A 25,906-nucleotide genomic window follows, 5' to 3' on the forward strand; every position below is an offset into this window, starting at 1 on the left:
TCAGGTCTGACATATATAGGTGGTTCAGTGAGACTTATACTGTCTACGAAACTTTTTTCGTGTGCGTTTTAAGCCGTCACTCCTGATGTCCAGCCTACAAAACAAGTTGGAATTAGTAATGCATGTACAGTCTGTTAAACCGCCTCAAAAAACTCCTGCCCTCCCCAGCTGGTATGAAAGGGAGTGTTCTTCTGTCAACAACTGGGACATTGTTGCACTGAGACGACCCAAATGTACTGCATCATAATCAGCAAGCCCCCATAATGCTTTGAGTGTCTCTTAATTGGATGGAAATGAAGTCTGGTCTGTAGTTTGTCCATACCTAATGAGACTCAACCCCACGGTCCCTTGTTATTCACAGATTCTGTGTATGCGAGTGCGTCGTGCGTGCGGTTGCCTGTGTTCCCAGAGGTTGCAACAGTGGGCTCTCACATTATAAAGCTCTGTGAACGTGGTGGTCTTGATTGGGTACCGCATGCCACAGTGTGAAGTTTCTGCGCTATCGCAACCTCCTGCAACGATATTACTCACACGCCTTTGTCTGATTGTTGCTGTGTGATAGTGGATCTTGACGACGTGCCAAATCCTTGATTTGCAATTAAGCCATCTAAGCTAACGGAGACAGGAAGATTTAGTGTATCATAGACTACTGACACACATGCATTGTTCGTGCAGTGCGATTAGGTCATTGTTGAACTTTTTCAGACTGTGTGTGCAATTCAAGACTCAGAACAAGGAAGCAACTGAACGGATCAGACCATGTTGTAATGCTTGTGGTTTGGTAAATGTTTGAATCAAATTTGAATCAAAGTTTTTTAAATGCATTAAAATACCTGATAGCATGTTGTAAATGCAATTGTCCGATATAAAGGTAAATACAGAGACAATCACAGTAAATTACAATCATAAATTAAACATGATTTGTAACTTTCAATCACTAGTCAGCCTGATTAACAAAAACCGTCCGTCATCACACTTTTTCTTAGTTTTTCACCAAGTGACGGTCGGCCGTTGTTGAGTGTTGGCCGGCCCAGTTTTTGCAGTGTGTTCCGCACTGTATTTTGGCCATTTGAGCATGTTGAATTGCCGTATGTCTGTGCCGTAGGTGAGAGAGAGTTAGTGAAGGGAGTCAGTGCACGTGAATAAAAGTGAGCAAAGAAGTCAAGACGCTACAGATAGATGGCTGTTCTAATTTTATGCCATCTTACCTGAGCATTCCAATGCGCTAATATTTTCCGCCTGGAATGAAGAAAGTGATCAGCATAATTGATTCTTGCTTATATTTTTATAATTGAAACTTGTTTACCATTCAGAAGGGGAAGTAAGCACTGGTTTGTATGTCTGCAGTCCTAGCTTCGGTTTCCCCTCTTGAATGATGAATATAGACTATTGATACAGGTCTACTGATATAGACTATTGACTTGGTGTGCCACAGCCTTGAGAAATAATTACCATTTTTATTATTTTATACAATTATTTCTGAACATCTAGGTTAAGTCAAGTTTGAACAGTATTTGTCTTGATATTTCCTATTTCTGCAAAGATATTTAACAAGTGAATTTGTTTTACATTTACACATTGTTGACCGCTTCCTGTGTGGTGTCCTTGGAAAATAATTTTGATTTTGAAGTTAAAAGTTAAAAAATTTATCATGTATCGTTTAAACCTAAAATCTCGTTTTTTCTTTTCTTTTAGAGAGTGTACTGTCAATGTAATGATTTGGCTTTGTTAATTATTTTGATCATTTATTTTGTTCAGTGAAATCATGTGAAGTGTGTGAACAGAGATTTTCTAAAATTAATCTTACTTCCCAGCACTACATACAGTATGAGAGTTAAAACAGTGTTTTTTGCCCCAGCCTGCATTGTTAAATAAGTAGCTTGTTTCTAGAAAAATCTGAACTGCTTTTTGAGGTTACAATTACACGACAACGATGTACTAAAGTTTTTCCTTTGCGTTTTTTTGTGTACAAGGTTGTCAAAACTGTCCCTGTTCACACGGTTGCGTGAAAACGACTAAAACCGCTGTATGCATGCCAGTCCAGTAGTTGGCAATGTCACTTTGTAAAGCCTATAGACTGAACACATAATACTCATGCGCATGATGTCACCGTTTTCACAAATTTGCCATTATGTAGTTTATATGGAGACAACAACTTCAAAAAATCAGTCTAGTGCAGGATGAGCCATCAATATTTTTTTTGGTCCTTTTTCACAGAGGCAAATATTGTATATTTTAATTGTGTGTTATCTGCAAAAGATTACTTTTATTAACAAAACTTCATAGGGTCAAGTTTCCCTCTGCTCACTGTTCTTACGTTCATACTCCCTGGGGAGCAATTAAATCATCGCTCACAGGACTGGCACTTAAGGTGTGAGGGCACATTGACCCATTTATGTGAAAACAATATTAATATGGTTCTTCACTTTGTGGGTAAAGTCACACATCAGTGGCACCAGGCCCTTCGCTTTACTACTAACTCTAGACTAGAGCATCTAGGGGTCAAATGCAATATTCAGTCTTTAGGTCACAAACTCTAACACAATGTCGACGAGGGATCTCTTTTCGGGATGTGACAAGGTTAAGTTCAAACTTCTGCTGCCAAATCTTTGGCTTAGGTGTTTAACAGACCCCACTACAGTGTACACAGAGTCAAAGCTCAAAACGGCGGGTCAGCTTTGAGATTAGTTGCTCACACAAAGCAAGCAGGTTTGTTATAAATGGTAGCAGCAATAGCAAAGACTTTGATAAAGGGCTTAACGGCTATGCCGGCGTAAAAATAGATTAGCTCTATCTGTGCTAATGGCAGTCGTTGGTGCCTTTCAAAACACACATAGCTACACACGCACGTCTTTTATAGTTTTTTTCACTTAAGTATAAAGTCATACCCTTCAGAAATCAGGTCACCTTTTTTTAGACCAAATGATTAAAGGACAAGCTATAAAAAACCTCAAACTGTAAAATCTTTTTCTTTTTTGGCTAACCCAAGTACACTGGACAATTCTTTCTTCTTTTATTTTTGGGCTTTTTTACTTTAAAACTTTTGAAACTATTATTATAAACTTTTGAAACTGTTATTCATTGTCTGGTGGGTAGTGCATACATTTGCAACTTCCTTCCATACTGTTTTTTCAAGTATGGCTGCACAATATTTGGAAAAACTGATTTTCGTTTTTCTGTGATGTATATTGCGATATAAAAACATAAGGGAATTTTCAACGGATGACTAGAATAGCTAAAAGGATTAATCATTTTACAATGATTAGGGTGATTTTCTTCATAGAAATTAAAAATAATAAAGTTTTTAATCTGAAGACATTTGAGTGTGAACCATCCTTATTAGGGTGGAACAATTTGGAAAAAAAACTTCTGTTTACTCTTTACAAGAACAAACTCAAGCCTCTTTCAGTAATCAAAGTGAACAGAGCCCACTTGAGTTTCACAGGGTATTCCCACTGTTTTTGACCCATTCAGTATAAATGTATACTAAACTTTTTTTATTTATTAGGAATGTCTGTGTTTCATTTGTGTTCACTTAACCAGCTTTTCTTGCTAACAGAATTAAAAACCCATTTGTTGAGAATTCTGTCCACCATTTTTAGTTACAGTACAGCTCCCACGACAAAAGTGTGTCTGCTGTCCTCTCTCACCTGTGTTAGAATCTTGCTTTGTTTTTATCTGTTCCTGACTGCCTCTGAGCTGTTGACCCTCTTGAGTGCTCAGGTGCTCTGTGGCTCAGCGACACTGGCAGTTATAAAGAGAGAGAGGAGGAAATCTAATGGCCTGTGAGAAAGATAGGTTATGAGAGAATGAAGGAAGAAAAACAGCAGCTATACGGAGAGAGGGAGAGAGAGGGAGAGAGAGACCGGGAGAGAGAGAGAGAGAGGCCTCGCTGACGTTTCCCTGCTGCATATGCAGCTGATAGTATCTGGCAGGGCCTGGCTCTCTGGGGAGCCCTGTAATCTGTTCCATCAGCGTTTACTACCGAACAAATTAACTAAGACAAGCACCGCCGCCTGAGCCAGCAGAATTCTTCCATTAGGAAAATTATAAAGCTATTATGGGGAACAATTTGGTCCTTTATATAAACGACTCTCATTGGAGGGCTACAGGGCTTCCTTGAACTACACCAGGGGGGCTGGATGGAATACCCTTGGGGGCATTACCACTATTGATACCAATAGGAAAGAAAAATTGCGCTCTTTAATATCTCAAACATGTCTCCTCGACGGCAGTAAGATTAAATAGCGTTTATTAAGTCTCTGAGAAGAGAAGACCCCAGGAAACTCACATGTCTCCTTTGGAGTTTCTTAAATATATGTATCTATATGTAAATATATGTAATATATGTATGTATCTTAACATTTGAATTATTTTCCCCAAGTAACTTTAGGAGAAACATCTGAGACAAAGTTCTTCACTGAAGATACTTCACTGAAGAACCTTCTTAAGCTTTGAAAGTGCAACTTTTACTGTATTATGATTCATATTTGCTGAAATTTTGGTTGCTCGACCTTAAAAATGGCGCAAGACACGAATATATATTCTGATTATTATATTCACAAATCAGTTCTGAAGTTGACATTTTGAATCCAACTCACTGATTTGTTTAAAAATTGTCAAGATTGTGAATCAAATAAACAGATTCTTTCCATTGACCCCTTTATCTGTTTGACAGTTAAGAACAATTTATTCACAAATGCGCGCCTAAGTTGGAAGCATAAGCTTTACTGTATTATTATTCATATTTCCTGTAATTTTGGCTGAACGAATTGCATTATGGTGTAAGACAAGAATATATATCATGATTATGGAGAGGTAATGTATATAGGCTACTCTTAATAGCCGTGCGCACATGTCATGTCAGTGCATTGTTAGGGTAAATGCATTATGTCACAATTTATTTCCGTCACAGTCTCACTGCTTGTTTTAATAACAAGTCATTTAGGAAGACCAGAACCATAGCCCACTTACATAGCATGACGTTTTTATCTAAAACATGTCCCATTGACCCATAAACCAATGATCCACACCCGTCTCTTGGGATGGTATTTTAAAACCAGATTTGTCCCTGGAGATCAGCCCTCGTGCTTTTACCTTGCCAGACTAGCCGAACGATGCTCCGTCAGAGTGCTTCTCGGAGCCATGTGTCTTCCTATGTGGAAGGAGGAGGTGATAATAACAGAGGAGAGTAAAACTGGGGCGAGACTGTGGTGACTCAGCCCCCCAGTTGTTGTGTTGGAGGTTTGGGGAGTCTGGCGCACAGAGTTCCAGCCTAATTAAGTTGATTTGTTCCCAGCATCTGGCTCCCAGATGTCAGACGATATTCTTTAGCTCAGCTCCCTGCTGTTGAGAGGAGAGGAGTGGGACGGCAGGGACCGCAGACTGCTGACTTTTCACAAGGCCCACCAGGGGTGGGACTACAGCGTGCTGTAGGTGACTGATGGATGCGGTGGCCAATCGCGGTGTGTTTGTTGCAATTTTAGAATCTGATTGGTACGTTCGAATGAGTGGTTTATAGCTGCATTATGCCTGCAGGTGCATACCAAGCAGTTTTCTCACACCTTATAAAACGCGTGTTTTCTGCAAATTAGACTTGATGTTTGGTGTGAACGGTGAAGGTCCATTCGTATTGTTTTTACAGCTTTTGGTTATGACGGATACGACTGGTCTGAGGTCGATGACTGTGCTTGTGGACAAAAAAATTGGTATTGCCAACCTCTGCATAGAGTTGTGACAAGTAGTAATTTTGAACCAGTTGATCCGAGTCACATTTTGGACTGAATGATTCATTTGCAAATCAATTAAGTTGACATTTTTACTGCGTCTGAAGTCGCTTACTGTCAGAGTAGGTACTACATTTGAATTTGAATTTACTTTGCGACTGTTAAAAAAAGTATGTTCTATATAGTATGAATATGGGTAGTATGAATGAAATTCGGACAGTAACAACATGGCGGATGTAGTTTGTCACGTGACCTACCAGCATCAGTTGTATCCGCTTCACTTCCATTCATAAATCCCCTCCCGTGGCCTTATGGGATAGTCGAAGTGTCCATCGAATGCGTACTTCACAATCTCGGTTGGAGTAGTAGTACTTTTCGCCTACTGTTTTTCACATACTATATAGTAGGGAAGTATTCAATTTCGGACGCAGCGCTTGAATTCTAACTGAGTTTAGTCCAAATTGTGAATTGAATCAACTGTTCAAACTATTTTTTTTTCAACAAACCAGTTGATTTGATTCACAATTCAAAGCAGTTCATTCACAAATATATTTTTAAGCTGACAATTTAAATCCAACTCGCTTAATCATTTAGAGAATCAAATCAGCTGGTTTGTCGATGCTTCATAATTGAAATAAATCTTTCTTTTCCCTTTCTCTTCAGAGTGAACAAATCATTTATGAATCGGTTAAGTTGAGATCTTGAATCCAACTCGCTGAATTATATTTGTCTAAATTGTGAATTGGATCAATGATCTTTCAGTTTGGAGCAAAGTTAAAATGAGTAAATAGTAAAATAATTATCATTTTTTAAAATTTTTATCCTTTTTATCTGATTGTCATAGGGAAGACAAATCGGTTCTAAAAATCCCAAAACTAAAATGATTGCCCATTCTGTAAATTCAAGGTTGATATTTAGGCACGGCTCACTGATCTCATTTCATTTATTTACGTAAACCGTTACTCTGGAATCTCACGTGAATCGTTTCCCTTATCTGTCCTCAGAAAGAACTGGATGCCACCGCCACAGCCCTGGCCAACAGACAGGATGAAAGCGAGCAGTCCAGGAAAAAACTCATCGACCAAAGCCGCGAGTTCAAGAAGAATACTCCAGAGGTGAGCGAAAGCGAGAAATGGAGTGAGAGATGATTCTCCAAATGATAGGAAGCTCAAAGGTAGTGGAGCGAAGGGGAATTTGAGTGCCTAATTTTCATATGTCTGGACTGGCACATCCTGGTCTCCTGGGTACATGTGAAGCACCATATTTCGGCATTTCATATCAGTTGATTCTTCTGCTTGTATTCTACCCCCATTTTTGCTGCTTTCATGGTTTTAAATGTGCACCCTGTAGAGTTGCAGTCTTGTTATTACAATTGTTCCACTTGAGATCTATAGAACGACCCTGCCTTTAGATTACTTTTCGGATTTTGCACTTGTCTGAAGCTCGGCATGGCCTCGTAAGAGAGGTCAGTGGCAGAGAAACCAGAGGATATTATGGTTTATCCATTTAGGGAATACTCGGTCTGCATGAATAGCGGCGGACGGTCGTGTCCAGACCATAGGGTTGTCTGTGAGGTCATGTTCCAGAGGAAAAACCGACGATGCATGTTAGCAAGACAGTAAGGATCAGTGATTCTTTATTTACTGAAAACCCTCTCTGATCTGATAGAGTTCTAAAACAAATGCGCCCTGGCAGTAGGACAACATCACGACTATTGGATCAGGATGGTTATCAGATGTTTGTTCTGTTTAGAAACAGATTATTCTTAATGTGTGGATGTGATGTATATAGACTCTGTTTCTATCCTATAGTATTTACAGACTCAAAATCTTGAATCACATGGAGGGTTAGCTTTCTGTCAGGTAAATGCATGGATGAGTGACATTCATGACGTTTAACTCATTTATCGATTTTGACCCTTTTATTCTGAAAATTATTTGTAAAATAAATCCAGATAGGATGTTTAATAAAAGCAAAGGAATCTGTCCTTTTTTATGGCAGAAAAATCTGAAAATAGAATGAAATATCGTATTTTTGTAGAAATATATTTTATTTAGCCGTATGCAATTTTATTGATGCATTAATTAATTTAATAAAATTGTATTATTAATATTACTACTACTACTACTAATAATAATAATAATAATTATAACGATACAATATGTAATATAATAAATGTAAAAAATTATACAATGTATAAAAACACAGTATTGCATACAAATGTTATATTAAATTATGCTATACAGTAAATAATTGCAAATTAGTGAATCTATTGACCATTTGTTCTGTTTTCTGAGGCTGTTTATTTATGCGTTTGCTGTTTATTTGTCTCAAATTTAGTATTGTACTGAAGACAACACTTTTGTATCTAATGGGTCAGAACAGTGCAGTTCAGGATTTAGTAATTGCGTCATTCAGTCATAATGAATGTAAAGAAAGTAGAGAAAGAGACATTAGACATCTGTCAGAAGACTTCTAGAGTTCAAAATAGCCTTGGGCTTTTCTTTTAGTCTGTGATTAATAATATCCTTATCAGCCTAAGTGTGCTTTTGTAAAGATTTCAGACAGGTGCCTCCAATCTTCCAAACGGCAAATCCGTATAATTCCTTACTGTATTTGGTTTTGAGAAGTCTCTGCCAGCCCATCTGGGGTGTCGAGAACTCAAGGGCACACCGCGGCGCTCCGGCCTGCTCTATCTTTGATCATGGTTGCCGTCGCCTCCTGCCCTCCTCCCTCTCGCTCCCTCTTTCCTGCCTCTCGTTTTTGCGAATTCCTCGCGAGTTACCACTCCCAGAGAGTGCCGATGAATAAATGGAAAATAAAAAACCTGTTTTGTCTCCGGAGCCTCAATAAATCAGTCCCCCTTTTCCATTTAAAATGTCCAGGGCTGCAATTTATGTCTGAGCTTAATAACCCGTTACTAAATTAATCGTGCTGGGGGTTTTGGCTGGGAGGCCACGCGTTCGGAGATTCTGTGAACCCTGTAAAAGAAAAAAAAAAAGTCCATCTGAGTGCTTTTCTGCCCGGTACCCAAGGTGCAAGACATCAAGGGCCTCAGTCAGAGAGGTGGAAATTCTATCTCTGATGAGGGAAGTTGGAAAGTTACCTTAATCGCTGGACTGCTGGATGTGGAATTAATGTGCCATGGCTACCTTGCTGTACCGTTTCTTCTGACACAAGGCAAGCCGTAATCTAACCTAGATGGGACTTTGTCGTATCAGCTGTTTTTAGCTTAATTTGAATGTATTTACTCATAAATTTGCATCAGGTTCCACCAGTTAAGGGAACAGATCACCCAAAAAAAATTAAATTCTGTCATGTGATTGTCATTCCAAACTTTCTTCTGTGAAATTCAAAAGTTGAATTTTTGCTGAATATCCTTGCTAGCTTTATAATGAAGAGCGGGGGTTTAAGCTCTAAAAAAAGTGGTCCAAAACTAACTTTAGCTTTTGCTCAAATATTGATGTATTGATACATGACGTTCATGACATGTTTTATGGATTCATCGTTTTTGCCTCTTCAATTCTGACATTTTTTAATCAAATAGGACATATGACAAAAGCAAAGTAACATGCTTTTAATATAGCACAATTTAGTGAGAAATTTCAAATTTAGACAAATTTCATACATTTTAATTGATTTAATTGATTTAATCCTACAATATGTAATATAATAAAATTTATTATTAAACAATAATATATATATATATATATATATATATATATATATATATACACACACTACGTTTCAACCAAATGAATAGCACAAATATTACTTTTCAAACAAATCTTTTTAATAAATCCACTTTACAAGTGTTTGGTCATGAATTGGACTTATTTAGTTCTTAAAATCCGCGTGGACCGGAAGTTCTTCTAAATGAGAAAAATGGAGGGTGTGGCTTGTTTTTTCTGTCCTGGGGATTGATTGGATGGATCTAGAAAAGTAGGCGTTCCCTTCAGCTCGCTGTCGGAGCTGGCAGCAGAGACTGACTGTTGGAGGGGATGTTCTACCCAAGCCATCAAACTGACATCATCAGGGATGGAAGGCCATTCCACAGGGGAAGAACATATTCAGATATTGATTAAAGATTACGAAGACAAAAAAAAGAAAGAAAAGAAAAGTAGATCAACTTGCACGGATTAATTGTTTATTACAAGACTAGAAATGTGTGCTAACAGGAAATGAGGTCAATTTTGATTTCATACTGACTTGAGTTTCACTCACTGACTCCAGCAGTAACAGAAGAATGTTATTAATGTATGTTTTTTTTGTTTTGTTGTTGGTTTGTTAGTCACACAATGCTCTAATGGCTTCAGAAGACTTGAACTATAGCAATATAGAACTAACGTTTTGTGTTACATTTTTATGATATTTATGGTGCTTTTGTGTACTTTTTGAAGCTCTAGTCTCTATTAATTGTAAATGCACAGAAAAGAGTGACCAGTGTGTTATTTAAAATTTCTTCTTTTGTGCTCCACTGTAGAGAGAAAATCCATACAGGTTAGGAATGACATGAGGAAATAATGGCACTTTTTTCACATTTGGATAAACTGTCTCTTTAAAGTTTTCAGAACTTGTCTGTATATATTTAGACAGATGAATTGCCATTTTTGTTTCTCTGTTTCTCCATATCCTTTTCCATTTTCAGTCTACTAATGTTCCATTGCAGTTGTGTAATTGTTATTGACTAGTTATTTATGTAGCTCCTTCATGGTTCTGGTTCGCCTCAGGATGCTGGTTGAAAAGTTTATTGTCCGCTATGTGATGTCAATGTGACAGATAGGGATTTGTTAGGATGACCCGCTATTTTCCAACCGATTACGTAACGTCTGTGTTTTGCTCGGCGTGCACCTGTGAAATAAATAATCCTAAGCAGCCGTTAAATTTGTCACAGATCACTTCATTTAGTCTTTTTCGAATGCATAAATATTAAAACCAAACAACCGCAGCATTTGGTCCTATTTTCGTTTAGCTTTCGCATGCTCATTTAGATGAAGTTTTAAATAGGATGTGATGGAGACTGAAAGAGACCAGTGTGTCGGCGCTGAAATTATATTCAGAGCTGCCTGCATGATGGAAATATTTTCATAAGGTCATGTGCATTCCCTCCCCTCTAGCTCACATATTTTGAGTTTATGCATTAGACACCATTGATAAAAATCACATTTTTTGCATTTCTGCTGAGAGTGTTGCACCACATGCAAACACCATAACTTGAAGAGCGCATTTAAACTTTACGCTGAGCGTTTGATGGTGAATAAACCACACAGATGTTAAAAGCAGTGCTCTTTCTATACACTCTTTAAAGTGAACATATAAGGTCTTCTAAACATATTTTACTTCCGTAATGTGGCATTTTTTTTAGTTAAACAATATTCAATTACAAAAATGTAAGGTGGGACTTGATATTATATCTATGTGGCAGGTGGTTGGAGGATAGGGCTTGAAAATTAAGACTGTTTGGTGACTTTAGATGGAAGGAAAGTCGCAATGAAAGATTACTTTTTTTTTTTTTACTACCTTTGTGCAGTGATGAAACATTCATAATATCTGAAATGTGTATTAAGAATTGAAATATGGTCATTTTGATTGCATATACTGACTTTATTTGATGTTTTATATGTTGGACAGCCTTGTGTGCCATTTAAAATTTACTTGAGAATGTTTTTTAAATTTCAGTGTGAATCTAAAATGATGCTGAATTGTAATTGTAATATTAATAATCAGTTTTTGAAAACCCAGCCATAGTTTTTTTTTAAACGTATTTTGTTGTTTAATAAATTAACTTTCATTTTAAAAATACTTTATTTTTTATTTTTATTAAAATCTTGTTTTTGGCTGCATTGAACTTTAGAAATCCACTCATGCAAAAATAAGTATTCTACATATCAGAGAATAAATAGCCATAATTAGTCTAATTTATGCTATTTTGTCAAAAATGCTTTCTTTGAATTGCAATTTAGTAAATTCCTCTTCCTACTATTTCAATTCGACTTCCTTCAGGTTGTGACCAATTCAGTGAAAATTTAAAGAGCTAATTCTTAAATTCTGGCATTGATATAGTGAGAAGTAGTTTTTTTTTTTTTTTTTTTACTATGTTTCATCATATTTTCTACATGCGCATTGATATTTCTTCTGCTGATTCTCAGTGTCAAAGGCCACTATTAAGAACAGAGTCAGTCGTCAGTTTTTTTCAGTTATGATTGTGTGTGCGTCAACCATTTTGATTTTTGCTCCTTCACTGGCTTTGATGTTGCCTTAAAGGGGACGGCTGGTTGGCCTCTGGACGTTGTGATGTTAGTGTCCAGAGATTTCATTGGCTGCCAGGGCTGGTCAGAGAGAGCTGTGAACTGAATGGGCCTGACAAAATGAATACAGTAATTAGGGCTGATCCACTGGCATGCCGCCCACGCTGGCAGACTGGCGTCTTACACTGTTAATTATAGCCGTCCCGTTCGTAACACGACGTTAGGGTATTTACCAAGGACTGAATTTGTTACAGTGTGTGTGTGTGTGTGTGTGTGTGTGTTTGTGTATCTCTCTGTGTAGAGGTAGTGAGAGAGAGAGAGCATTGTGTGACTAGCACACTGAAAAATGCCTTTGATGTTGACACTGTAATGGAGGGATGGGGGGCTGGGAGGCACAATCCAGTGAGGTCTGGGGTCGACATATCCGGTTTGTAGACCCGAGACATTCACTACATTCATACGTGACCGATTAAGTGTATTCACTGCCAGTAGGAAAGAAAAATCACGAGTCATTTTTCTTTATATATGTCAATTGTTTCTTCTAGACTGCAGTGAGATTACATGTGGAGACTTTTGCCTAATTTTTCCTGAGAAAAGACCCCAGTAATCTCACGTGTCTCCAATAACAGCTGTGGAATAGACATGATATGAAAGTCTGCAAGTCAGAGATTTCAATATGAGCTTAAACAAGTGTTGCATATTTGAAATATACAACACCGAGAACCTCATGAAGTCTTTTGAGTATGATAAAGTAATCGGCAAGCAATAGTTTTCCTGTGGGATGTTTGCACACATGTTTGGTCTATCTTGGATCAACAGGTCTTATTCAGGTTTTCAGTCATGTTTAATCATGCTCTTTCTCAATATTTTGTGTATACATTAAACTTGGTTGCCATTTTCAAACAGGAATTCTGGAATTGCGACATAATACATGGCTTAAACAGCAATGTAAGAATAATCTTACTAAATATTGTTTATATTTTTGTTTAGAAGTAATATGTAATATATACATATTTAATTCATTAAAATACTGTGTCATTTTTATTATACACTGCCAGTTTGTGATGAGTAAGAGTTTAAAAAAAAATAAAAATTATTACCTTCATTCATCAAGGAAGCATTAAATTAGTAAAGACATTATAATGTTACAAAAGATTTCTATTTTTTTAAAATGCTGTTCTTTTGAACTTTCTATTGAGCAAAGAATATTTATCAAATGTATGACGGTTTCCACTTGCTCCAATATTAAGCAGCGCAACGGTTTTCAAAGATTGATAATATTAATAAATGCTTCTAGATAACCAAATCAGCATTAGAATGATTTCTGAAAGATCATGTAACCCTAAAGACTGGAGTAATGGCTGCTGAAAATTCAGCTTTGCCATGACATAATAAATTACATTTTAAAATATATTAAAAATAGAAAATAGTTATTTTAAATTGTAATAATATTTCAAAATATTACTGATTGTACTGTAGTTTTTAAATGCTGTCTTGGTTAGCATAAAATACTTCTTTCAAGAACTTTCAAACACAAAATCTTGCAGATCACAAACTTTTGATTGATAGTGTGTATATATAGTTTCATTAACGTTCATAATGAACCTTGCATGTAGTTTTATTGGATTGTTTTTTGAATGTTTGTGTTGTATATATTTGAATGAGATAACATCCTGCATTTTCGGAAAAAAATGTTCGAAGTTCTTCTGTGTCCTGTCAGAAGTGATTTGCTTTTACATGGTATCCTTGAAGAGGGGCTGACCTACTAAAGGCTTGTGTGGGAGAGACGGGTCAGGGATATCTGTCTCTCTGCATAGCCTTCAGGTTCATGGTGGGGTTTTAGCATTAGTGCCTATGCATCTCCTCCTGACAGGATAGTAGAGCTGAGTAAAAAAAAAAGAAAAGAGTAAAATATCAAAATAAACTTCAGAGTTGTTGATGATTTCTTTCCTCACCCTTCCCCCTCCTTGGGTTTTTCTGTGAGGTTGAGAGCACTTGTTTAATGTACTGGTTCATTGTATTTGTGCCTGTAGGATTTGATCCATCTGCTCAGCCAAAGTGGGAATGAGACTGGAGTGGAACTGATGGGGCTTGACTGTGTGCCACTTCCTGTCTCTCCCAGCTGACTTGATTGGCTGTTCCTCAGAGCTTCCTGTCTGATAGTCACCACTGGACTTTGCTGAGTGTTATGCATTTGGATATTCTGACTACTGTGTCTATGTTATGAATCACGCTGCCCCACATTTAAAAACGAGTCAACTTCAATTTCTCTTAGATCACTGTTGGTTGTGCTTGATCGGTAGTTTTTGAAATTAATGCTGATTCCTTCATAATTGTATAATATTTAGTGTTCATGTCCGTTCTAGTTTATCATCACCCGTCTGGTGACTTTATTACCGACATGAAATATTCAAAAATGAGCCAATTTCTGTGATGTCATAAGGATTCATTTATTTTCCCATCAGAATGCATCACTGAGCATGTGTGAGTACCCTAACCTGACACTGAGCACTTTGGGTCTGTGGGAAGATGCACGACTAGAGCTGAATATAATTTTTCCACCTTGTTTAGAATCCCTTTGTGCTGAGATATTGCACTGGGTCATTAGAGCCGACAGGAATGGGACAAGGAATGGGAATAGGAGCCGGAATAGGAACCTCCCTCTGGAGTTCTGGGGGTTCGTCTGTCCCTGAGCTGCCTGGAGAAGAGTAATCTGTCTTCTCGAGGCGACCTAGCCGACAACAGATTGGTCACGTTAGCCGAGCCTTTTGCAACCCCCAGCGATCCTTTCAAAACCCTGCAATCTACAGTCCTGCGGTCAGAAATCAAGCCTTAAAGGGATAGTTCACCCAAAAATAAAACTTCTGTTTACACACCCTTATGTCATTCCAAACCTGTATGACTTTATTTATGTGGAACACAAAAGAAGGTATTTTGAAGATCTGTTCTTGCCCATATAATGAAAGTCAGTGGGGTCCAAAACAACATTAAACCTCATTGACTTTCATTATATGGGCAAAAAACTTCGGGACCATCAAAATAAAGTGTTAATGTGACGAGAGACTGTATCTTTTTCAAGAGGATTTAAAACAAAGACTGTTAGCATGTAAAGTAGACTTTAAAAGGAGAAATTGTTTCTGTTTGAAGAGGACAGCCTATGATAGTTTGAAAAGGAGAAAATGAGCTAGCTTTTAAAAGAGATGTTAGCTTGTAATTTACGCAAATGTTAGAAGAGGAGAGCCTGTGTTATTTTTTTAAGGAAAGACTGTGCTAGCCTGTAAAAAATGAACTGCACTGGCTTGTAAAAAGAGACCGTGTTAGTATGTGTTAGTCACTACAAAGCTCATTGAATTAAATCTGATTGTAGAAGTAGAAAATCTGAAAGTATTTTCTTACACACTCTTATAATCTTTGCTTTATTTACAACTTCAACTTATTTACATTGCACGAGGGTGTGTAAAAGATTATAGAATTACAATTTTTATGTGAACTATCAATTGATATCCTATAATGACTGGGAGAATCTCGGATCAAAGCCTGGATGTATCAAGAATTGAAATTCCCCTGTCCATTTTATTACACTAAGCAATTAAAAGCAAACAGTCTCAAGTTTGTTTAACACGCACAGTGCCTAAAGCCTAAATCCATCAGCTTTTTCTTAATGTCATTTTTTTGACGTTTGATTAGAAAATACTACATTACAATTGTCATCGTCGTATTTGCATTTAACTTTATCGTACAATTCTTACTCTTTGGTTAACTGTTTGTTTAGCCTGTATATGAAAGAACCTTTATATATTGTTCACATGAGTGAATACTTATGTTCTTTGTGCTTAAATACAAAGAAAACATCTACTATTGTTTGTAGGGTGAAAAAGAATAGTTAGATATTCTTAGAAAGCGAGTACTTACACTGTCACATTATTGTTTAGTGCCAAAGAACACTTATACTCTTTGTTTTGGTATTTTACGCAACCTTATTCTGCCTAAACAACATATTATTGTGTCAGTGAATGTGTGTGTGTGTATGTTTGTTTGTGTGTTTTAGCGTCTGCAAGCACCCGATAACCCACACACTCATCTTCATCTCCTTGGGTGGGCAGTGTATCGGCCTTGGGAGTGTGATCAGATTTCATGCTGTGCTCCATCATTCCCGAGCAAACGGCTGCGCTGTCATACGCACTCGGATGCACGCTGAAACATGCACACTCATACACATATGCTCTACACACTCGTAAAGACGCTCTTCGTGTGTAAAAGAACACAGACAGGCATGCACAGACGCCATTAACCCTAGATTCACTTACCACTTTTCAACACTAGGCTTGCCTGTCCTGTGCTTTTCAGCGCCGCTGAACCTCCGGAAGCCCGTCCCCTGAAGGGCCCCAGTCTCAATCACCTGGTCCCCAGTGTTAGATGTCCTAACAGAGACCTACTTTTACTGATTAATGTACCTCAGAGGTCTTTGTCTGACTTGGGTTACCGATTCTTAAAGTAAATCCGCACACACACCTGCACAGCGTCCTTTTTAACAGCCCTTAATTTAGCAAAATGCTCTTCTCTAGAGTTCTAATTTTTTTTGCTGACTAATGAGTTTTTGGTCATTGAACGACTTTTCTGAGGAAAATGTAACATTACGTGACATTGTTTACAAGCTGTTGACATCTTGAAACGCTGAAAGAGGAAGAGTTGGTCAGTTCATGTGTGCTTTGCTTGAACTAAAGCGGCTACAGCAATCTGTCACCAATACAGCATTTATTGTTTGAATTTGGTAATAAAATTAGAAAACCGAGACCTTTTCATATCAAAAGTAAAAAATGACAAATCAGTTATTGGATGGGAGGCACGATACAAAGTTTGATTCATCAGCTGAAAACAGTATAGACTACAAGAGTGATTCTTCAATTGATTCATCAAAATGAGAATACATTAAAATCAAGAAATCAACATTTTTAACCCAGCCCTAGTCCTTAAACTTTTGGTGTGACACAAAAGATCTGGCATATTATCCTTTCCTATAGGCCCATTAAATCGTACCCTATTTTAGTAGTTTGCTTAACATGGGATATTTTAAGCACCCACAGCCAGGGCCGCCTGACTAATTCAAGAATTATTCCTGTCATCTCTTTATTTGGATGTGGCTGCCATATTTTTTACCAGTGCTGAGTGACAATGGCCAAAGCGTGCTCGGATGTATGTACGCGGCTGTCCCGTTCCTTCACCCACCCTGCCCTGTGCCCGGGTCTCAGCCTGTCACTCCATCTGCCACCTGCGGTTGGAGGTGCCAACGCTACAGACCATTAGCACAGAGCAGGTCTGTATTTATAGCGCTTAACAGGCATGACTCAACAGCATCACTGTTTGCTTTTAGCTGTAATGGAATCTGCGCTTTGCCGAACACAGAAAACCCATTATTGTGTATGATAATATTGTTTCTGTCGATGGGCGAACCGGGACTGAAATTTCCACTGGACCGCTTGCACCTGCAGAAACCTTGTTTATAGTGAGAGAGAAATGGGCAGGCGAAGGTGTAAGTTAGTGTTAGTGTGTGTGTGTTTTTTTTTTTCTTCAGTGTGTGGAGCATTGACTGATGTCATGCCGGCCATGTGACTCTGCTGTTGGAGATGAGGTAATGGCTGTTGACGTTTACAGCTCCCCTTAATGAAAGACTGTGTAAAGTGTGATGGTTGTAACGGGACGTAAAACCAGCTAGTAAACCTCTAATGTCACGCAGGACTACATGACATAGACTCTCAGGTTTTAGCCTTTCCAGATGATTTTTTTTTCTGAATCGCAGTTGTGGTTTTGATGCAGTTTTGTTTTCAATGGCAAAACGTGTAATAATCCATAAACTATACATATTTCATATACTGTTTACCACTTCAGAGGACTTTACGTTATATAAATATTTAAAGATTAAAGCTGCAGTCCGTAGCTTTTTTTTGGGTTAAAAATTATCCAAAATACATATTTGAGAAAATATATAACCAGCCAGTGTTCAACGCTATCTGCTTGCCTTAGCTCGATTCAAAGCGGTAAGCTTGTAATAATGTTTTTAAGTCCAGTGGTACTGGTGGATTTCCGCGGGAGATTCGAGCATGTCTTTGCGTCATTACGTCACATCTGTAGTACACATAAAGAAGGAGTCTCGGCTAGTCAGCTATATTGCGTGTGAGGATGCTGGAGGTGGAGATTTAGCCTTTTCTCACAGCACTTGATATAATTAAACTTATCAATTTGATGGCGGATCCAGAAAGGTTCAAATGACAATCACCAGTGACAACAGATTCACCCGCTGTAAAATGCAAAAGACTTCGTTCAGACTTCGGAGTGGCTACAGAAAAAAAGAGACTGGAACCGGACCCATGCGAAAACAAGGATACATATCGGAAGGACATTACATGTAGTCACGGAATGCTTGCTTACGTTGTTAACATTAACAATTTGAGAACAAAGTATAATTTGCACGGTTTTGCGTGATATGATAAGTTATAAGCGATTGTTAGATTTAATCAGCGCGGTTTACTGCAATGTCAGAACCAGAACAAAAGTGGATGTTTCTTACTAGTTCAGATGACATTTTCCGGTGAAAATTATTATGTTGGTCATACTTCCAAAAAGAATAATCTGTGATTCTGAATGACAGTATCCACATCGGCGCGGTGACTGTCAGCCTCACACTCTCCTCAAACATTGTGTTCATCCGCGCTGTGCCGTGTCGATGGTGTTGAAGTACAACTCACGTAAAGTTGATAATTCCGTGAATGACTGCAATTGCAGATTTCGAACAGAGATGGTGACAAAGAGGAAAAACGCCGGACTGCAGCTTTAATGAATAAAATGTAAAACAAATTGAAATGTATATTACATTTTTAAATGTTCATTGTTCATAAAAAATGCATTAATATGAATATCTAGGTTTTGAATATTTAATTTAATTTCATTTATTTGTTTATTTTACATGGACAGTGCTCATTAATTAACAGTAAAATAACTGTAAATGAGCCAGAGTTAGCTCAACAGGCTAATTTTCATCTGTTGTCCCTGGCCAGTTATTATGAAGGCAACCTAAAATCAAGATATAAAAAAACATAAAATGACTTTTTTACAGTCCACAAATGATAACAACATAGAAAAGTAGTGATAAGACAGATACAACACACAACATATATTAATTTGAATATATATAGGCCTATATGTATATATGTGTATATATATTTTTTATATATATATATATATATTTATAATATTCAAAACCTGGATATGCATATACATTTTTATTTATATATATATTTTTTTTCCCTTAATACTCCCTTGTCTGGCTTATGCTACTCTGAGAAATGCCTGCACTTTGTATTTTGAGCACTTCTTGTGTCGTTTTTGCCTCTTCACTATGACTCTCTTTAATTTATTCCTAATTTGTAAGTCGCTTTGGATAAAAGCGTCTGCTAAATGTAAATGTAAATATAATTTTTGTGTATATATATATAAATATTTATAAATACAATTTTAAACTAATTTTATAATGTATATTACATACTACATTTTATGAATACATATTTACTGAATAATCATAATTATAGTATATCATTTTAAAAATTTAATATTATAACTATTATTTTTATTTTATAATTAATATTATATTATATTTACATGTACACTCAATGTTTTTTTTATAATTACGTAAAATTTATTTTAAAAATGTGTGTGTGTATATGTATATATATATATATATATATATATATATACATAATATCACTTATTTATGGTTATGTTTGTGTGTGTCTGATGATGTGTCTGCAAGTGTATGGCAATTGCTAGTGTGTGGCTGCACTGGGCCTCCCCCTTGCCAGTGTCCTCTGTTTCCCATTCCAGCCCTGATGAGTCAGAGTCTGTGAATGCAGCCGAGCGTACAGCAGCACAGTGACGTTAATGTGTTTACGCTCTGTGTGCTCCCTCTGCTACAGTGGGGCGCGCTGACCTCCACATACAGGCACAGTCTCAATTTTTCAAGCACACACAGTCTCTCCTCCTCAAAACAGACACAGTTTCTCCTTTACAAGCACAGTCCGTACTTTACATACTAACACGGTCTCTTTTACAAGCCAGTGCAGTTCATTTTTTACAGGCTAGCACAGTCTTTCCTTGAAAAAATAACACAGGCTCTCCTCTTCTAACATTTGCGTAAATTACAAGCTAACATCTCTTTTAAAAGCTAGCACATTTTCTCCTTTTCAAACTATCATAGGCTGTCCTCTTCAAACAGAAACGGCCCGCCCCCCCAAAACGACCCCCCGCCCCCCCTAAAGTGCTGACGAAATCCAGTCATAAAAAAGGAATTTAGTGTATAACGTAGCCTGGATGCCAGCCCGAACCCCGCCCACAACATTTTTTGATCGGGAAGTTCGGTCTGGACTCGCTCCATTGAGGAGTAATTATGATCGGTTCAGAAATAGTCGGGCCAATCAAATTGCTAGGGCGGGCTTTATACGATGATGGACAGATGATCTGCAGGGACGTAATCCTCACGTTATCAAAGAGCGCTTGGGTTGAACTGGTTTCCCTCACAGATGACTGCCGCTGGAGAACTGAGATGTATAGAGTCCGCTATTGCGTCTGTTGTAAAAGAAATCGACAGCGCATTCATTTTAAAAAGACGAACATAGAACTGCAATCAAGGCATTTGTCGATCGGAAAGATGTGTTTGCCGTCCTTCCTATGGGATTCGGCAAAAGTTTAATTTATCAGCTGGCTCCGATGGTAACTAAGAAGATGGGACGCAATGAAAACCCTGTGGTCGTTGTAGTTTCTCCTTTGGTCGCACTCATAGAGGGCCAAGTAAAAGAAGCAACACTCGTTATTTTACTTCTTCCAGCGTGCGTGGAACTCCATTTGAGTTCTGTAGTTGACAACTGTGCTATGCAAAGTAGTTGACTTACTGCGTTGCTCTCATTGGTTGTAGGTCTATCCAATTGAGTGCAGAGTTTTTTTTTCCTGGTTCGGTTAAGACACGCCTCATAATCAAAGCCCTATGAAGCAGTATCAGACTCACATTCTGACTAGAATATGAGTATGACGAAGTCAGGCTATGTATAACGCGGAATTTCACGGAATTTGTAAATTTGAGGAAAAAATAGAAAGCAGTTCAGTACACTTGAAATCAAATCGCGATGTAGACTAGTGTGTGTGAATATTAAAACACAAAGACTATTTAAATACGAATCCTGCATGTTCTGAATGAATGGTGACGCCGACGCGCAGTTTCATTTACCCCACACACACACACACACACAAACACACACTGAAGCACGTGTGACGCTTGCGCTGTTTTTTGGCCTATATGAAGACACAAATGCATGAACTTCCTCTCCAGGCTCTAGATCCACTCTGAAAGTCACTTCGTGATCATTTCACCGCTTCATTTGAGAAAAACTATCATCATGACATAAACACACAGAAACTCAAAAGGTCTTCACGGCAACCCGTCAAAATAAAAGTTCGGTTTAACTTGACAGAAATATATTACTGTTGTACATTAGAATTTAGATATGTCCCAATGTAATAATACACTAACACTAATCCAAATAAATTATCAAAACTGAAATTAAGGAATAATCCATGTTTTAATTTTAACAGTAAAGCTCATTGTGCAGCAAGTTATTTGACAAAAAGTTTATTTAATTTCATATGATTAAAATTGATGATAAATGATACATTTGTGTTTTATGTCTTCATTTTATTACCAGAAAAAACACAACACAGAATTAGTGTGAATTTTTTTTCATATATATATATATTTATATATATATATATATATATATATATATATATAATTTTTTTTTATAAGTTTAATGATTCATAATACATGATTTCAATTAATTAGACATGCTTTTTGATTGCAAAAAAATAATTACACCACGTATCCGTAACACGCTCCGCAACACTAGCATCCCCCCCCCCCCCCCCCCCCCCAAAAAAAAAAAGAAATCCTAGGGGAAACACTGTAACTATTTATTGTGATGGTCCTCTAACAGACATTCTACTGACTATAAGTAACTTTGCAACTACATTTTAACTTATTCTAACCCTAACCCTACCAGTCTGCTAATACTCTACTAATACTCTAATGAGAGTTAGTAGACATGTTGGTGCAAGGTTACTTATAGTCAGTGGCATAACTTTGCTTTAAAAAGTGGGTTTAATACAATGCTAAATCATAAATCAGATGTACACCTATGTACAATAACATACCGATGTCCAGCAATCGATTTAAATAGTACATTGTGTTTAATTTGTCGTTTAATGAGATCTAATATGTGTTGGTGGCAATAGCACACATGCACTTTAATGGTCCAGTGGCAGAACTTTTGCCAAGCGTGTCAGAGGTTCCGGGTTCTAATCCCCACTCGAATAGTTTTTTTTTTTTTTTCATTAAAACCGATTATGTTTATCAGTGGTTGTATATCAAGCAGGGACACGTTTGTGTGCATTTTACTTTGTGATTTCACCGGAACGAATAGAGAGTCTCCGCAACGGATAAAAGCGCGCGTCCTTGTGAAGACTGTGCGCGGCAGCGCGAGCCACAAGAGAACACCGTATCTGCGCCAGTGGCGCCACTGATCGCAGATTCAACGAGCACTTTGATCACTTGGTTTCAAAAACAACACATTTCAGCACTAGGTCGCCTCTTATTTAACAAACGAACGAAATGAATGCTCTGCTAGTTAACTAGAGATGTTTTATTTATTTGTTTTATTTACATCCGTGCCGCGAGATGTTTCAAAAGTGGTGGGGACAATATCGACCCTGGCTAATAGTGGTGGGGACATGTCCCACCCGTCCCACCCGCAAATTACGCCTATGCTTATAGTCAACAGAATGTGTTAAAGGGACCATCAAAATCAAACGAAACCCTAGTCACAAGCTAACATTTTCTCATTTATGGCTGCACACTTTTTTTTTGCCCTTTTTTTCTTGTAAATTTGCAGTTTAATTGTTTGCTTGTTTGTTTGCTTGTTTGGACAAAAATTGTGATTTTTATATATCAGTATGAAAAAATATCAAATAATATTGATGGCTGTCTTTTTGATTGGCTCTTCATTTTCGAATGTTAAACCATCAAGCTTTTATTTAGGCGGAAAATTGCTAAAGACCCCTAAAGCTTCTCTTTTGTTGACAACAGCTGGTTTATAAGCACTTCTCATTACAAGTTTGGGAAGATGGTTGGCACATGTGTTTCCAAATGCACGTTAAAAGTGTCTCAAACTCAAAGCACATGCAGAGATGAGTTTGTTTGGAGAAGCATGTTGTGTGAACCGGGCCGTCTTGCGACACTGACAACAACGCATCATGAGCTGTACTCGTGCAAATGAACAGTGCCGAGCTTCACTCTGAAACACACAATGCATACTGTATGTTTATATAGGCCTAATTAAATCACAGCCTTCACAATTTGATAATCGTACTAAGCCATATCACGATTTCGGTTTTTATTTCTATTAATCGTGCAGCCCTACTCTAATTTACAAGCTAATAAAGTCTATTTTCTTTAAATGGTCTTTCTTCAATCCCTCTTTTTACAAGCTAAAAAACTCTTTCCTTTTCAAACACAGTCTCGCATTATCAGACAACAGTCTCGTCTTCAAACAGATAGTTTCTCTTTTACAAGTGAACACAGTCTCTCCTCTCCATACAGACACGTTTCTTCCTTTTATATACAGCCTATTCTTTCCAACATGTGCGTTTCTCTTTTCCACAGACACAATCCCACAATCCCTTCCAGACACAGTCGCTCCCGATCCTCCTGTCCACAGATTACATTGTCGTTCTCTGCACACAGAGCCCCGTTTTCTCTCCCCCGGTCTGAATGTCTGTTGAGAACAGACTTCAGTTTCACTTTATTCAGCAGTGGAGGGAGGGAGGGAGGGAAGAGGGGAGGGGGGACTTTGCACAGTTGTGGTCCCTCCTGTGAACAGCCATGGCTGTCAGTGAAACATTAAACTGATTTGTGGGTTGTGTGATTCTCCTGAGGGAGGTGGGCTGGCAGTCTTCCTGCAATTCTGTCCCTCAATCTCAATACTGATCTTGAATCAGTACGGCCTGAAAACCTATCCACTAAATTGATGTTTTATATTAAACAGCGAGTGTAGTTCACGCTCGGCGTCCAGACACTGTGAAACAGATGTCTTCTCAGCTGTAACAAATTGTTGTGTGTGTATATATTTATAGTCTTGGCGTACGATGGACCTCGTTCCATTTTTTTTACTGAATGATTCTGGCGTGTGACGTGAATGTGCATTAAGCGTGTTCTGAGTGTTTGTTCTACTGCTCTGTATTTCGTTTAATTGTTTTACAGTGCACGCCACTCCGCTTTTTGTTACCCAATATGGTTAAATCTAGCAGATTCTTGCCGTACCCTGCCCATTCGTCCGCTGTTTATGTCCATTTCTCTTTTATATGTCCTCTGAAATGTCTTTGTGTTTTCCGAGAGACACTTGCATCAGCCTCCTCCCACCACATGTTTTATTTGAGGTAATTTTCAGAGCCTGAGACCCCCTCCACCCTCTGACAGAATTACAAGGCAGAAATAATCGTGCAACATAAAACACTATTTAAAGTTTTCACAAGGTTCAGGCGAGCGGAGGGGGGCTGTTTCCATGGAATATGCTTTTAAGAGGAATGCTGACAATTATGCACCCTGAGTGGAAAAAAGCCTGAGACGCATATCTGGTAGGCACTTTTTTTTTTTTTTTTTTTGACAACCCATTCCCACGTTTCGTCTGTAACGTTTGGTCCCGCAGACCCACCGACCTAGTGTCCGAATCACTCCTTGTGCCCTTTGTAGTGCACTTTTTGAGATGTTGGCCAATTTGTAGTGTTATCCGAAAAGTAAACAGCATAGTGTACTATATAGTTCAGTCTTTTCTACCCATAATGCATTTTGTTATATAGTGTAGCTGATCTGCAATCATTATTTTTTAATGGTACTTTTTTAATATATTGTTTTAATCATAATTAATACTTTTTTAATAGTAGTATTTACAGTAAATTACTATTTATATATATATATATATATATCAATTTATTATATTTCTTATTTTATTATACTTGCTCTCAATGGTATTTTTACATGGACTGTCACTGTACACAGCAAAAATTAATTATGATTTATATATCACCTGTAGGTAATGCATTCATCTATAGTGAATAATTTTTACGGATGTCTTCATTAATGCTTTAGGGGCAAATCGACACTCATTATTTGTCAAACACTATATTGGGAATAGTGAATCCGTGAGCGATTTCAAATGCAGGACAAATGAATGAATAGTCACTGTGTAGAGTCACTGTTAATGAATGACCACATGTTTCACTTCAAGCTGTGTCCACAATTGCAAACTGACCTTTTTGACACAAGCGAGGTGATGTAAAGATAAACCGAAAAAATGCAAACAAACAGCATCATGTGGACAAGGGGAAAAGATGTCCACTCATTCGCTGTGAGACGGTTTCATCACCAGATAGAGGCTGCCCTGCATTCCTCTGAGGCAGAAGGCCATGTCTTTCTCCCTTTTTTCCACCATCCCCCCTTTTCCTCTTTCATTTCCCTTCTTTCATCCCTCTCTCCCTCTGATCTGCATGGCCGCATCTCAGGTTTTTCTCCTGAAGCAATCTCTATAAATAGACCTTCAATAGCTGCTGCCTAACAAACCTGCTCATCAGAACTAATTGCTAAAGAAAAGTTCTTTTTTCCCCAGCTTTCTTTGCATTAACTCTTTCCTCCTCTACGATGGCCTGTGCTACCATGTGTCGAATAAAGAAGGCTTTCTAGGACACTTTGTGAAAATATTCTTTGATGTTTGAGATGAAAAGGGCCCTTTTTTAATCTATATGTTATTTATATTATAAAATTATTTATTGCACTTTAACATA

General features: G+C 37.7%; 1 protein-coding gene across 12 annotated transcripts in view; it reads left to right on the forward strand.

Annotated features, from left to right (window-relative positions):
* Positions 1-25,906, forward strand: part of cux1a (cut-like homeobox 1a) — a 123,927-nt gene that overhangs the window by 23,833 nt on the left and 74,188 nt on the right. For 11 of the 12 annotated variants that reach the window (XM_056271562.1, XM_056271554.1, XM_056271558.1 and 8 more), the window contains exon 2: positions 6,731-6,841. The exons of the other annotated variant lie outside the window; for it this stretch is intronic. In XM_056271562.1, the coding sequence (XP_056127537.1) occupies positions 6,731-6,841 (111 nt within the window). The remainder of the gene's footprint in view (positions 1-6,730; positions 6,842-25,906) is intronic. 12 annotated transcript variants of the gene reach the window in all.

The sequence above is a fragment of the Rhinichthys klamathensis genome, unplaced genomic scaffold (assembly GCF_029890125.1).
Source record: "Rhinichthys klamathensis goyatoka isolate OS25496 unplaced genomic scaffold, OSU_Roscu_1.1 h1tg000321l_1, whole genome shotgun sequence".
Classification (NCBI taxonomy): domain Eukaryota; kingdom Metazoa; phylum Chordata; class Actinopteri; order Cypriniformes; family Leuciscidae; genus Rhinichthys; species Rhinichthys klamathensis.